The sequence below is a fragment of the Myotis lucifugus genome, unplaced genomic scaffold (assembly GCF_000147115.1).
Source record: "Myotis lucifugus unplaced genomic scaffold, Myoluc2.0 scaffold_49, whole genome shotgun sequence".
In the NCBI taxonomy this organism is placed as follows: Eukaryota; Metazoa; Chordata; class Mammalia; order Chiroptera; family Vespertilionidae; genus Myotis; species Myotis lucifugus.
Genome location: NW_005871097.1, coordinates 4875905 through 4891047, shown reverse-complemented (window position 1 = coordinate 4891047; position 15143 = coordinate 4875905). Strand labels below are relative to the sequence as shown.

The 15143-nt window shown below is 39.2% G+C and overlaps 2 protein-coding genes across 4 annotated transcripts in view; one reads left to right on the top strand and one right to left on the bottom strand.

The window, feature by feature from the left end:
* The window catches only part of FANCB (Fanconi anemia complementation group B), a 26177-nt gene extending 12341 nt beyond the window's left edge, over positions 1 to 13836 (bottom strand). The window contains exons 1-4 of the mRNA XM_014455729.2: positions 13756 to 13836; positions 12052 to 12211; positions 5631 to 6645; positions 900 to 1052 (exon numbers count right to left, since the gene is read on the bottom strand). Of these exons, the coding sequence (XP_014311215.1) occupies positions 900 to 1052; positions 5631 to 6557 (1080 nt within the window). The 5' untranslated portion in view covers positions 6558 to 6645; positions 12052 to 12211; positions 13756 to 13836. The remainder of the gene's footprint in view (positions 1 to 899; positions 1053 to 5630; positions 6646 to 12051; positions 12212 to 13755) is intronic.
* Positions 13837 to 14214: 378 nt separating this feature from the next.
* MOSPD2 (motile sperm domain containing 2) overlaps positions 14215 to 15143 on the top strand; it is a 39409-nt gene continuing 38480 nt past the window's right edge. For all 3 annotated transcript variants that reach the window (XM_014455728.2, XM_023753717.1, XM_006088592.3), the window contains exons 1-2: positions 14215 to 14316; positions 14496 to 14565. In XM_014455728.2, coding sequence (XP_014311214.1) covers positions 14308 to 14316; positions 14496 to 14565 — 79 coding nt within the window. In that variant the 5' untranslated portion in view covers positions 14215 to 14307. The remainder of the gene's footprint in view (positions 14317 to 14495; positions 14566 to 15143) is intronic.

Sequence of the window (15143 nt, the reverse complement as noted above, 5' to 3'; positions counted from 1 at the left end):
CTTTCAGTCCTGCAAGCTCCATTAATGGTAAGTGCCTACCAAAGGTGTGTCATTTCATTGCTTTCTATCCATACCAGAGGCCTGGTGCACGAGATTCGTGCACTGGGGGAGGGGGGGGTGCATCCCCTTAGGCCCAGCCTGTGCCCTTTCACAGTTCTGGGACCCCTCGGGGGGATGTCTGCCTGTCGGCTTAGGCCTCGATCCCTGGGATTGGACCTAAGCCAGCAGTCAGTCAGACATCCCTCTCACAGTCCAGGGCTCTCGCAATCCGGGACCCCTCACTCCTTACCACCCGCCACCACCGCTGCGCTCGCTGTGAGCCCAGCTTCTGGCTGAGCGGCGCTCCCCCAATGGGAGCACACTGAACACCAGGGGGCAGCTCCTGCATTGAGTGTCTGCCCCCTGGTGGTCAGTGAGTGTCATAGTGACCAGTTGTTCTGCCGTTCGGTCGATTTGCATATTAGCCTTTGATTATATAGGATTTTTACCATGCCTTTTCTATGTTTCGATATGTTTAGATACACAAATACCATTGTGTTACAATTGCTTACAATATTCATATAGTAACATGCTGTATTGATTTGTAACCTAGGAGCAATAGGCTATATCACATAGCCTAGGTATGTAGTAAGCTATACCACCTAGATTTGTGTAACTGCACTCTATGATGTTTGCACAATGACAAATTGCCTAAGGACACATTTCTCAGAACATATCCCCATTGTTAAGTGGCATATGACTGTATTTCTAAAAGATTCAATCCATATATTTTTAAAGTTCAAACAGTTTACTTAAAGTATGAAATCACAAATACTTAAATAGTGGGTCAAAAGCTTTAAAGCACTCAGATTTTCTAAAATGGTACTTAAAGTAATGCAAAAAAAGTAAACAGGACTTACTGAATAGTTTATGTTGTCAAGATCTGTTATTTTAAATGAACTCAGGCAATCTGAATTTAAGGAGTCCTTTAAAAGTAGCAGTACTTGTTCTGTTCCAGTTCCAATAAAGTCATCTATGAGTACTGAGCTAATTTGTTCCCACTTAGCAGCAACCTGAAAGAGTGATAAAGAATAGAGAAGGAAAAAAATCAGATGTGACATTAACTAAATCTTTTTGTTGCATGTAGTTGTAATTTGGTATCTTCAATCTTATAAACAAGTAATGAAAATGGTACTAGTATAAACAGTAAAAACTAAAATAAATATATTGAGAGATCAGGAAACATAAGGAGTTGTACCTTTATAAATATCAAGATACTTAAATTCAATATTTTATCAACATTTCTCCAGGGACTATAACACTGCTGATTTCTATATTAAAATTTTATTATAATTTATAAATTCTCATACTTCTCAAGACTATTTTGGAAATTCTAATGTTTCTCGTGAATAACTCTAGTGGTTTCTTTCTCTAACATGTTTAATTTAAAGATGGCCCTCACGACCATAAGCCGATATCTACAGCATAGGGGGAAAGTAGGTTTACAGAATAAACTCTGTGTTTTGGTACTCACAACAGAAAACCTACTTTTGCCCTATCCTGTATTTATGATCAAAGAATGTAGTTGTAGTAGGTAACTAGAAGGTACCACTAGACACAATAAGAGCTCTCAAAGGAGAATAAACTTTAAGAGTCAAGATGACAAAAGGAAATTTGTGGTAAACCCAATGCAACATACAGATGATGCATTATAGAATTGTATTCTTGAAACCCATATAATTTTATTAACCAGTGTCATCCAATAAATTTAATCTAAACATTTTAAGAAAAGAGTCAAGATGAACTTAATACCCTAAACTCTGGTTGGGGAGAACATAGTTATAATCAGAGCCACAAAAGGGGAGGGATTCTAATAGTGGGGCACTTAGAACCATCCTAGCCTAGTGGATTGATTTGACCAGTTTATACTAGACCATGAGACTCCAAGTTTAAAATAGAAGACAACTTCTTAAAGGTCCATAAAGTTGAAAGCCTCCAGATTAGTCCCCTGGAAAACTAACACCATGGGGATCAGATACCCTTTTCCCTCAGGCAGAAAACGAAAACTCCCACTGAGAATCCCAGAAGCACAGACACATCATCTATGATACAGGAGGGCAGCTTGCATTAGAGCAAGAATATAAATAAGACTCTTCCATCTATATAACCAAATATCAATCTTTCCTCTATAACAGCGGTTCTCAACCTGTGGGTCGCGACCACTTTGGGGGTCGAACGACCCTTTCACAGGGGTCGCCTAAGACCATCGGAAAACACATATATAATTACATATTGTTTTTGTGAATAATCACTATGCTTTAATTATGTTCAATTTGTAACAATGAAATTGGGGGTCACCACAACATGAGGAACTGTATTAAAGGGTCGCGGCATTAGGAAGGTTGAGAACCACTGCTCTATAAGGCTAATTGCTAACGCAGTGATTTTTTCACTATGTGGGAAAGGAGCTTATTTGCAAACCCATGCCCTCTTTCTCCCTCTTCCCCATGAGTATCATGGAGTACAATGACTATATAAAAGATTATATATATATATATATATATATATATATATATATATATATAATCATAACTATACAGTAGTGATAAAAATGTGCTCATTATGCAAACACCATAGAGCTGTGCACTCATACATGCACGCACATATCTGTAATCCACAAGTCTTGAATAGTCATCCAAAATAAATATAGGCAAGCCACAAATGCTGGGCACATATATAATTTTAAATATCCCAAGACCCAATAAAAGTCTCTAGTAGCAGTGAAAAGAAAAAGGTAAAAGTAACTTTATTATATTGTATTTAATCTAATATATCCAAAATACTATAATTCCAATTCAATATAATCAATAAAAATTTAGGTATTTGACTTTCATTTTTTTACTACATGTCTGACATCTGGTGTATATTTGACATTTCTAGCATATTCTAATTCAGACTAGCCACATTTGAAATGTTGAATAACCACCTGTGGCTAGTGGCTACATCAGAACACTTCTGCTACAGAACACTTCTAGAACCAGATATACTTCACTATGATCTCAATTTTGAAAAGCCTGTTACAAATTCTTGCCAAAACTTGCAGAGGTAATTTCAATTCAAGAGAGAAAGCCTAAGAAGAGAAAAGCTACTCGTATTTCTCTAGAATCAGCTCTCTGTTTCAAGTCCTGTCACTGGATACAACATTGTACCTGGGAGCACTGATATGAGAACACACTAAACTTGACTTTCATTACTTATTCTAATTTATGCGTGTTTGTAGTTAACCTATCTTTTTAAACTGCCTTAATTCCTTTATGGCATGAGGTACCAAAAGGATGGATGGATAGTCCCTAGCCAACCTAAACGAAGACCATTCTGTTGTTTTCTCCCATTTGAGGAAAAAAACTGCTATCACAGACACCAGTTTATTTTTCAATAATGTATTTGTTTTATTATTCAAAACCTCTTACAGACTACTACAATCAGTAAATTCCTCTCAGAACTCAATGTTAGAAAGTATTTTTCCCTTAACAGTGTATGTTCCCTTCAATTGTAAAACCTGCTATATTTACTTTTTTTTGTCTTAACTGCTAAATTAAGTGTAATTGTTCACATGCAATTACTTCCCTCAACTCTTTCCCCCTTTATTTGTAGATTCTTAGCACTTATTCCCACTTTTAAAGTAATCAAATATTTTACCCTAAGCTATATCCAAAACTCCAAGGTTACAGAGGCAATTTAGAAGCACTTAATTTGGCAGATATCAGGGCATTTGCAAATAGTTTAGAAGTACAGGCTCCCTGGAGAGTTAGCCTAAGGGATAGGGCCTCAGGTAACTTGTGGAAAGGATGGTGATTCATTGTAGAGAAAGAACCCTAGAACACAATTTACTGAGCTTCTCCTAGGTGCCAAGCACTGTGCTAGACACTTAACAATGGCATTTAATTTAATGCTCCCCTCTCAAGAGACAGGATGATTTCAATTTCATAAAGTCAGAAAACAGGTTCACAAAAATGAAATACTTTCCTTAAGGTAAGACTAGTAAATGGCTCAGTTGGGATTCAAACCTAGGTTAAGTGTGTTCTTTCCATGACCCTGACCCCAATAAGGATTATGGGCTTTACCAGATGATTTCCCCCCACCATTTCTTGGAAGGAAAAGAAGTATAAAAAGACAGAAAATGCTACCTTCCAAATAACCTTCAAGTAAAAGTACAATGTGCTTTTAAAAGACTGCTTTCAAATTAAAACAGGATAGCTTTCAAATTATTTTCCTTTTGAGGATGTAAGTCCTATATGTGTAACTGAGAATGAATATAGTTATATAATCCCTATTACCATAAAGGTAATTTACAAGGCAAAGTCTGATAAAACACAATTTCAACCTGACATTTCCACATACAGAAAGTAACGATTCACATAAAAAAAAATGCTTCTCAAACTTTCTAAAATATTTATCAATATTCCATATCAAGGTGATAATGGAATGATAGAAATTATAATTGAGCTTCTAATTAAATGGCTTGGGCACACAAAGGAAGGCACTATCTCCAACTTAAAAAGTTGTATATATAATGTACTAAAAAAATCACTTTTGAAAAAGACATTTCTGACAAGTAATGATTACTTATCTTGAACTGTAAACACTCACATCACATACCTGAATGAGTTGGTATATATCTAAAGCCAGCAGGATTCAGTGTTACCAAAAATCAGTGTCAGAGAAATATTATTGGTGCAGATACCCTGCTACAAACCTCCAAATTCCTATTCCTTTTTGCATCTTTTTACCTGTTATTGAACACTCAATACCATCGAGTATTTTAAAGCAATTTCCTAACCTTACATTAAAAGATACAACTAACGTAAATGTGGATAAAATGTGAATGCTTGCTAAGAATAACTCCGAGTTTCAAAATATAACATCATAAAATTGTCTAAGCAAGTTTTTAGAAAAAATAACACTTATCACTTCCATCTCTGGAGAACAATTATTTGTTTCTTAAGGGACAATGACACATTTAAAGAAATTCCTCTAGATTTTAAGTTTAAATAGATAATCACCAGCTTTTAAAAAGTTAAACTTATTTGAGTTTTCTAAGAAAGCTTATGAAGTCAAATCACTTATAATTTTACTGAAGGCCCAATGCACGAAATTTGTGCAAGGGGCTCGGACCCCGCCACCATGGTGGCCGCCTCTGCCTAGGCTGCTGCTGCCACTGCTGTGGCAGCCACCTTGGCCCTCACAGCCCCGGCTTTGTCCGGAAGGTCGTCCGGAAGGATGTCTGGTCTAATTAGCATATTACACTTTTGTTATTATAGATTCTAAGTAAAAATACACATCCAATTATCACATTATAAAAATTAGCGATCGTCACTTTAAAAGACAAATAAATATGTAATAATTAAAGTTATATATTTATATATTTCCAAATAACTCAAAGGTTTTATGACTCAAAATGGCAAAGCAAAACCTTTATCAGGTAGTATTCTGATAACTCTAAGAAAAAAGAGCATATATGATCTTCTTTTAAGTGCAGCACTGAAAATTGGTTTGGATAATAAGACTCCAGGATGAACTCTATGAAGTGTAGGAATGCTACTAGATCTACGACTACACCGAGTGAATAATTATGAGAATAAGTACTGTACCTGAAAGTTCTTTTCCCAAACACCACAAGCACTGGACCTAAAGGACACAATGAGAAGACGGTCTTCGCCTGAATCCATAAGTTGTATTGCACAAGGATCTTCAAATGGAAGCTGGCACACACTTTTAGGAGTCCCATTCTGGAATGAAATCAGCTGATTCCTCCGGGTAAGGGCAATCAAAGACATTCTTAGCTTGTTGTTGACAAACTCAGTTGCACAGACATGCACACAAGTTATCACACTACTATAAGCAGGAGGGATAATGTATGTATCACTTATTACTTCTTCACTTTCAAGAAAGCATACACAAAATCTGGTGTTCCAAACTGCATAATCTGATTTTGAAGGCTCTGAGGTGCTTTCCTCCTCAGATAAATAACATTTCTTTTGTCCTAATAAAACCATACCTAGATTTTCAATCTCTCCTGCCCACTCAATAGAGGAAAAGTTAATGGACACAGTAATAACTTCGCTAGTCTGGGGAGAGAGATAGAAGAATGTTTTAACATGTTTCCATATAATTAAAGGCCCGTTAAAGACCCCTAGGCCATCCTTCAACTCATGGGATAGTCTAAAACTCAAACGTTTTTCAAATTTATTGGTACTGTGAAGAAATAGTAGAAAATATTTGAAAACATTATTCTTTTCATTGCATTGTATCATAATATAAGGGAGGTTCATTCCAGTTCTGAAATCTGATACACAGTTGCAACACAAGATTTTTAAATCAGAGTTTTCTTCCTTTATGCTAAAGGATCCAGTGGACTTCTGAACAAATGCACTTGTTTCTCTGTCAAATACCATTCTTCTGACATGTAATATGGGTATTTCTGCAGGCCCTTTATCTGCAAAATTTCCTTTAGACAATTGAAAAACAAGGACTTCACCATTATAACACAAGACTCTTTCTTGTTCATTAGATGACATTGCTTGTTTGCTCCCGATTCCACAACATCAAGTCTTTGTGTTGGTCCAGTTTTGGAATACAAATTGATTCCATTCAATGCTTTTTAACCTAAAAATGAAATGAGAAAAACTGCCATCAAGTAGGCAGAGTTGAAGAGAATACACATTTTTGTTCGAGAACTATTACCTTTGTTAGACTATTATAAATTTTATTAAGTTAACATTTTTAAGCATTTTATGCTATCTTAATGTCACACATCAAAAAACATATCCTAAGTATTTTTTCTGTACAGCCCTTAAAAAACACAGTTTGCAAAGAATGCAAGCAACCGCATCACAAACAATAATGGGATGTGTTAACAGCAACTATTAAAAGCTGTAGGGCTCTATTAAAGTGACTGCAGACATTCTTTCTGGCTCAGGAAATTTTGAGATCATAAATGTCTGTGGCTTTAAGCTGCTAAATCTGTCTGTTGCAGCAACACACAAATACATTCCACTATGGCTTTTGTTTTTTTAATTAAATTGATATTATTTTTCAGAACTTCATGAAATCTGTGACGTGAAGTAACTGGAGATAATGTATCATAATACAAACTAGCAGATGTCAATGGCTTATTGGTGTGTTGTTAGGCAATTACTGTCAAAGATATAGGGCCAACAAAGTAGTTTCAGCTTCCGTAGTAAAGTTAGGTAGGTAAATTAAAAGGTGTGGCTTTTAGATATGAAACTACCTTTTACTTTTAAGGAAATAAACATGTTAGTTACATTATACCAAAATGTATGAATAGTAATTCCTGTATTTCAAATTTTCCAGACATGTCAGGACTCTTAGAAGATAGCCAAAAAGGGAAAAGTATAAGATGAGATGTTCAAAGATAAAGACCTAAGAGCACATTGTCTTTTACTACCTACTAGAAAAGTTTTTTAAAAATAAAATTACCACTTATTCCACAGGTTTAAAGGTTTATTTTATGAACATGTGCTAAGAGTTTTTACTCTTAAAACAAATGTTGAATTAGCAAAAAAATAAAAGATACAAACATATATGTGAATTTAATAAGCCTTGAAATTACCAAAAGTTTGAGCAAAAATTAATATTCATAAATACATTAATATTAGTAGCTAAAATAACAAAAAATAACTTCTGTATAGAAAAATATTTTGTTATTTTAATATTAAATGCCACAGGTAATATTTAACCAACACAGTGCTCTTACTCACTAATATCCAAGTGTGATAGGAGGGAGAATCTGACAGTTAAAAGGTTAGTAGACTCTCCCCCTTTACTGAACTTTAAAGTATGTATTATCACACCCTGACAAAGTTATGACTTAGGAAAATCAGGCCCCTTATATTCTACTAGAGGCCCAATGCACAAAGATTCGTGCAAGAATAGGAAGCCTTCCTTCCCCTGGCTGCTGGCACTGGCTTCCCTCCGGCACCCGGATCTGGGCCATCGCTCTGCCCGCCACCTTCCGCCTTCACTCTGGGCTGGAGCCGCCTTCCACCTGCCCCGGCCGGCTCCATGGCCGCTACCTAGAGGCCGGCCCTTGGCAGCCAGCCGATGCTTGCAGGAGGCTTGACTTCCTTCATCGCTGGGGCGATGAAGGAAGCCAAGCATCCTGCCCACTCCGGCTGGCTCCATGGCTCCAGCCAGTGCCGCCATCTTTGTGGCTATGGGCGCCATCTTTGTTATGAAGTGACGGTTAACTTGCATATTACCTTTTTATTAGTATAGATTCTTTTAATGCAATATATCACCACGTTCCTTAACTTAGAAACATCCATCTTCAAACTATCTGTTCCAAATGCCATTAGGAGAGTTCAGGGTTTCATCTTCTCACTTAGGCTGTGGTTAAAGCTCCTAATTGGTCTTCCTTAGCCTAGTCTCTCCCCCTCCAATAGATCCATTTATTTATGCTATCTCAATTATTGTTCTGAAACATAAACTTTATCTGGTAACTGCCTTCTAATTTAAAAATCTTGTATGCACATCCCAGCCCTTTTCAATAGATCCACGATCCTTGAATTACTACCTGGAAAGATAGATGTTAACATATTGAATATATGAATGACATAGAGATAAAATGTTACAAACCACTGTTATAAAATTCAGCATGATATTCAAAAAGCCTTGCTATAATCCTAACCCAACATTTTTTCAGCATGAGCTCTAAGCAACAGCAAATTTACTCTCATGGGCTTAATCTCAAACAGATTTAAAAACACAAATGACTATTATATAAAAGGTCATTATTTTTTCTTTTTAAATACTGTTGCAAAAACATGCATATTTTCCATGTTATTTAAATGGGCCACCTTAGAGTTAAAAATTAGAAGCTACTAATATGTCATGAATTTTTGAAGACAAATTTCTCCTCAAACTTTCTGTAATCTCAAGGCCTGATAAATGCACATATATATGTATATCTTTTACTTTATACTAATGCAATATTTTTTAAGAGTAAAAGTTCTTAGCATATGTTCATAAAATAAACCTTTAAACCTATGGAATAAATGGCAATTTTATTTTTATTTTTTTAGATAAAAATAATCTGGAAAAAAGTGAAACTCAGGTTTAATTTGGAGGTTCCTAAACCAATATAAACAATCCCTGAATAATCAAACCCTGATTATCATATTTCAGCCTATTCATCATTTATATCCTTAAAACAATGGCTGCAGAAAAAAACAGGTAACTCAAACCAGTTAAATTTTACCTCCTACTCCAACTATGGGGGGCAGGAGATTTAGAAACAGAGTATTTACAAAACTAGAGGCCCAGTGCAATTTGTGCACTGGGGGTGGGGAGTTCCTCAGTCCGGCCTGCGTCCTCTCGCAGTCCGGGACCCCTCGCTGCTTACCGCCCGCCAGCTCGCTGCTCCTTACCACTTAGTTCACTGCTCCTTAGTGCTTCTGCGGAGACAGGAGAGGCTCCCGCCACCGCCGCTGCACTCACCAGCTTCTGGCTGAGCGGTGCTCCCCCTATGGGAGTGCACTGACCACCAGGGGGCAGCTCCTGCATTGAGCATCTGTCCCCTGGTGGTCAGTGTGCATCATAGCGACCAGTCGTTCCACTGTTCGGTCGATTTGCATATTAGGGCTTTATTATATAGGATAGTATGCAATTAGTATGAGCTTTTCCTGTCCCATATTACTTTACACCAAAGTTGACAGTAAAGCAAATTGTCAACTGAATGGACTTCAGATTTAACAGACAAAATTTCTGGTCTGTATGTCATATGTGAAAATTAACACCTTGTTAATTTTAAAATCCTTTTTGCTCTTTTTAAATTTCTTTAAAGAGGAAGAAAGGGGGGGAGAGAGAGAAGGAGAAAGAGAAACATAGATTTGAGAGAGATACATCGATTGGGTTGCCTACGTATGTTTCCTGACCAAGAATTAACCCACAACCTTTGTGTATGGGATGTTGCTTCAACCAAATGAGCTATACCAGCCAGGGCTTAAAATGCTTTTAACCAAGATTTGCTTATAATTAAATTAACAGGTTATTTTTTTCTGATTAATTCACTTATTTTTAACAAATTTTAGCAAATAAACCGTATGTTGAAAAAAACACTAGTAATTTCACAGACATAAGTAAATATTACCTATCTATAACTATAGCCTACATATTTAAATCCAAGAGTCACCCCTGGTAAACAATGTTTGGGGAATGTTTAGCACATGATCACACTGCATTTAGAGTGGTAATTGTTTCTGTTGTCACATGGCGTTACTTTCTGCAGCAGTTTAAACACATGCTGGCTGATATTCTGAATTAGCCCCTTATATTGAGGTTTTACTGTATATATCTATATATCTATATATATCTATATATATCTATATATATCTATATCTATATCTATATCTATATCTATATCTATATCTATATATATATATATATATATATATATATAAAAGCCTTGCCCTGACCAGTTTGGCTCAGTGGATAGAGAGTCAGCCTGCGGACTGAAGGGTCCTGGGTATCGATGTTTCTAACTCTCTGTCCCTCTCCCTTCCTCTCTGTAAAAAATCAATAAAATATATTTTTTAAAAAATAAAAGCCTAAGCAACCGGCTGACCAACTGACCAGCCAGTAGCATGATGCGCACTGACCACCAGGGGGCAGACGCTCAACGCAGGAGCTGCCGAGCTGCGGTCACTTGGCAGCGGTGGGTTCTCGGGTGATACACCTGGAACCAGAGAGGAGGGAGCCTGATTCCGGAGTAAGTAACCCAAGAACCGCCCTCTCACAATCCGGGACCCCTCAGGGGATGTCAGAGAGCCGGTTTTGGCCCTATCCCCACAGGCCAGGCAGAGGGACCCCACCAGTGCACAGATCCATGCACTAGCCTCTAGTTTTATACATAAAATGTGTGAGTATACTAGAAAAACAATACATAACAGCATAAATATAATAGGTTGGCAATAAATTATCCTCATCCATTTTTTTTCCACCAGTCTCCCAAACAAATACACAATGTTGCCTTTAAAAGCTACTAAATTCATTTGGACACTTTGTATTTCAGAACTCTTTTAGTTACTACCAGTCTGGTAGTATGATCTGTAGATGAAATCTAAAAATGTCTCTAAGAAGCCACACCAATTTCCACCAATATAAAGTATCTTTGGGGGGGAAAAGGTAGCATTAAGAAAACTAAGTGCTAAGTAAAAATTTAAACTAATCATATTAAACATAATCTTATGAGCATAATACTGATAGATGTCATTTTTTCAACATAGACATTATTACCTAAGTAAATTAACTTGGCTACAAAACTAGTGTTAAAATTTTTTTCTACCTATATGACTAGAAGTCATTTGTTGAGGCCTCCCTAGAATTAATCTCCCTTTTCCCTTTCTCAACAATATTTAATTGATATTAAATACAGGTGAATATGGGGAATGGTGATCCAATAACAGAGTTAGGAAAGATTAAGTTAAGAGGTTTTCTATGTCATACTAAGGACTTCTAACTTTCTCTATGCAATGATAAACCACCAAAAGATTTAAAAAATAGAAATCCCAGTATTATATTTCTGAATTATAAAGATTTGGGTGACAGTGTTGTAGACGGGTGAGGTCAGACTGAAGGCAGAGCCATTAATTAGGAAATAATGACTACTTAATTAAAGGGAAAGGCGACTTTGGAAGGCAATATGGCAATAAATGGAAATGCATACTGGTATATCCAGTCATTTCATTTCTAAATATGACCCAAGAGAAGTAATCCTACATAATTTATAAAGATATTACTCTAGAATGTTCACTGTGTTGTTATGTGTAACATAAAAAGTAGTAAAACCTTCAATGACCACCAATAATGAAATGTATAAATACAGATGGAATATCACAACATAGTTAAAAGAAATAAGTTAGATCTATGTGTATCGCCATGGCTAGATTTCAAAAATAAAATGAGAAAAAATACATTGCAAAAGAATGTATATGGCAGTACATTATTTATCTAAATCAAAACACAAAACAGCATTATATATTTTCTGTTTACCTTACAATGGCTAAATTCTGAATGCTTTTTCTGTACCAGGTACTGTTGGACTTTGGAGTCAATCATTTATTCCTCACAACATCCTTATGTCACAGGCACTATTATTTCATTCTACAGATGGGGAAACTGAGGCAGGAAGTTTCAGGATCTTCTTAAAGGCCTACAAAAAGGAAGTGCAAGAGTCAGGATTCAAATCCAGGCAGCCTGGCACAAAAAAATTTAAAAAGTTGTACAGATTCATGCCACATTGTGAATGACTTTATTCTAGAGAAAGGGATAGACTTCAGGGGGGAATGGAGCCAGAGGAAGACCTTAGCTATACAGACATACGTCAGAGATATTGTGGGTTCAGTTCCAGATCATGGTAATAAAGCCAGTATCGCAATAAAGCAAGTCATAATCTTTTTGCTGGTGGAGGGTCTTGCTTTCAATTTGTAAAAACACAACACCCGTGAAGCACAACATAGCAAAGTGCAATAAAACTAGGTGTGCCTGCCCTAGCTGGTTTGGCTCAGTGGATAGAGCACTGGCCTGGGGACTGAAGGGCCCTGGGTTGTGTCTGGTCAATGGCACATGCCCAGGTTGTGGGCTTGATCCCCAGTAGGAGGCGTGCAGGAGGCAGCCAATCAACGATTCTCTCATTGATGTTTCTACCTCTCTCTCTTCCTCTCTGAAATCAATAAAAATATATTTTGAAAAAACAAACACGAGGTGTGCTTGTATCTAAAATATTATTAAGAAATATCCAAATATTCTTTAAGCTATTCATTCATTTTTTTCTCTAAAAAACGTAAACAAAAAAGTCTGGGTGAAAGATGCTAAAGTGTCAATCACGTTTGACTATGGATGGTGGAAACATGGGGACTGTTCTTCTTACAAGGTTTGCAGTTTTCAGCACCTTTAAATTTTTTTTAAAAGGCAATATCATTGAATGCGAAATTTTCCTTTCAATTTTTTAACCAACAGCCATAAAATTTGTCCCAGTAACTTATGAGTCAATCTTTCTCAACTTTGGCACTTACTGATAATTTGCACTGGATAACTTGTGGGGCTTGTCCTGTGCATTGCAGCTTTAACAGTACCCTTGGCTTCCACCCACCAGATGCCAGTAGCAGGTCCCCTCCCAGTTGTGACAACAAAAAACGCCTCCAGTCAGGCAGGGGTGGTTGAGCATCCACCTATGAACCAGGAGGTCACGATTCGATTCCAGGTCAGGGCACATGCCTGGGTTGCAGGCTCGATCCCCGATGTGGGGCGTGCAGAAGGCAGCTGATCAATGATTTTCTCTCTCCCTCTCCCTTCCTCTCTGAAATCAATAAAAATATTTTTAAAAAGCAACGCCTCCAGACATTTCCAATTGCCCCCCCCCTTGCTTTGAGAACAATCATCTCAATAAAGTATACAATTTGCATCTCTTAACTTTATGCAACTTTGTTTCAAAGATTTCAATGATACATTCGTTAAGTGCCAAATCAGAAAGTTGTTACAGAGGTGGAGAAACTTCCAAGTGAAATATCCCCAAATATAACCAGCACTTAAAATCTCGTTATCATTCCATAGGATGATGTCCATCCAAGGGATGATGGACACAGGCCCAGGGATGCCCGCTTTCTCCCTGCTCTCCCGCAACGATGACAAGGAAGCACCCCCAGCCCCGCCGCCCCCTCCAGGAAGGTCGGGTAAGGAAACACTCGCTGGCCCTACCTCCGCGCCCGGGACCCTGCATCCTACAGCTCCCGGGTTCCTGAAGTTCCACCCGCGCACGCAGTTCCGGAGGCTCCAAACCTCCCGCCAGCGCGCGGCATCTTGGGAGGGCTGGACCGGAGGCGGCTCTGAGGGGGTGGAGCCGGCCGAGCCGAGGGAGGCGGAGGAGGCGGGGCCTCCCGGGAACTTGGGGAAAGCGAATAGCAGGCGGAGCTTGCTCGGGCGGAGTTCGTGGGGAGGGAGAGGTAGGAGGAGTGCCTTCTGTCCAAGGCTGGCGGGGGTGGGTCCGCAGTGCCGGGACGCAGGGGGCGGGGCGCGACCAAGAAGCGAATGGGAGGCCAGGTTTCGGGCAAGGTCCCGCCTCCAGACTCGGGCGGCCGTATGCGATTGGGCAGCGCAGCTACACCTCCGCCCGCCTTCCGGTGTCACGCGACCGCCTCCACCTCCCGCCCTTCCCTCTCTACCTCCAGGCCGGCCCGCGGGTGAGGAGCTTTTGGGAGGGCAGCGGTGGAAGTGAGGACGGGGACTGCCATCACGTCTACGCCCGCGATCATGGCCGAGGTGAGAAGCCGAGCGCAACCGCAGCGCTGCCGGCCCCCTCCTGGGACCCGGATTCCTCCTCTGAGCTCGGGGTGAAGGCGGGGGGTTGGGGGGGACGCTCCCAGGTGCAGGTGGGCTGAACCCAGGGGAAGCAAGCTGGTGTGCTTGCTAAGCGTCTCTTGCTCTTGTCTCCCTTCCAGTGTCAAGCCCAGAATAAAGCCAAGCTCATCTCTGAGACCCGACGAAGGTTCGAAGCCGAGTATGTGACAGGTGGGTACCGCGTTCTCGGTGTGGAGGCAGGTGTGCAGTGAGCATCCCCAGCTTTGCTGCTCGTGTGTTTGCGGGTGTCCCAGTGGGAAGTGTTAGGGACCATTTCGACCCTCACGGGGACGGTGCCCTGCAAGTTTCCAAGGTTTTCCTCTCCGTAACATGGCATGCACACTGCTCCAATTGGGCAGCTGATGTATCCATTGCTTGCTAAAGGGTTAATGCAAGTTGGAAATCAGTGTATCTAGCATCACAAGTTTATGGAACTTGCAGGACACTTTCCCCGTCAACGGCACTGGTGACACTGTCCAGTCCCTGGTTCCTCTGCTGACATTTCACCAGCAGCAATCGCGAAAATGAACCTGGAAACTGCCATAATCCTATTCACGTGTACTTAAGTGGGGATCCAGATTCCTTGGATATTTTGCTTAATTCCACGTCATACAACTAACCCAGCATGCTACCAACTGCGTAGGCTCTCCAGTGCTAGAACAAGTTCTCATCTTTTTATCTCACACTGTACCTAGCAAAGTACCCGAGAGTCCAGAATTGATTTATTGCTTAAACATTCTGTGCCCATA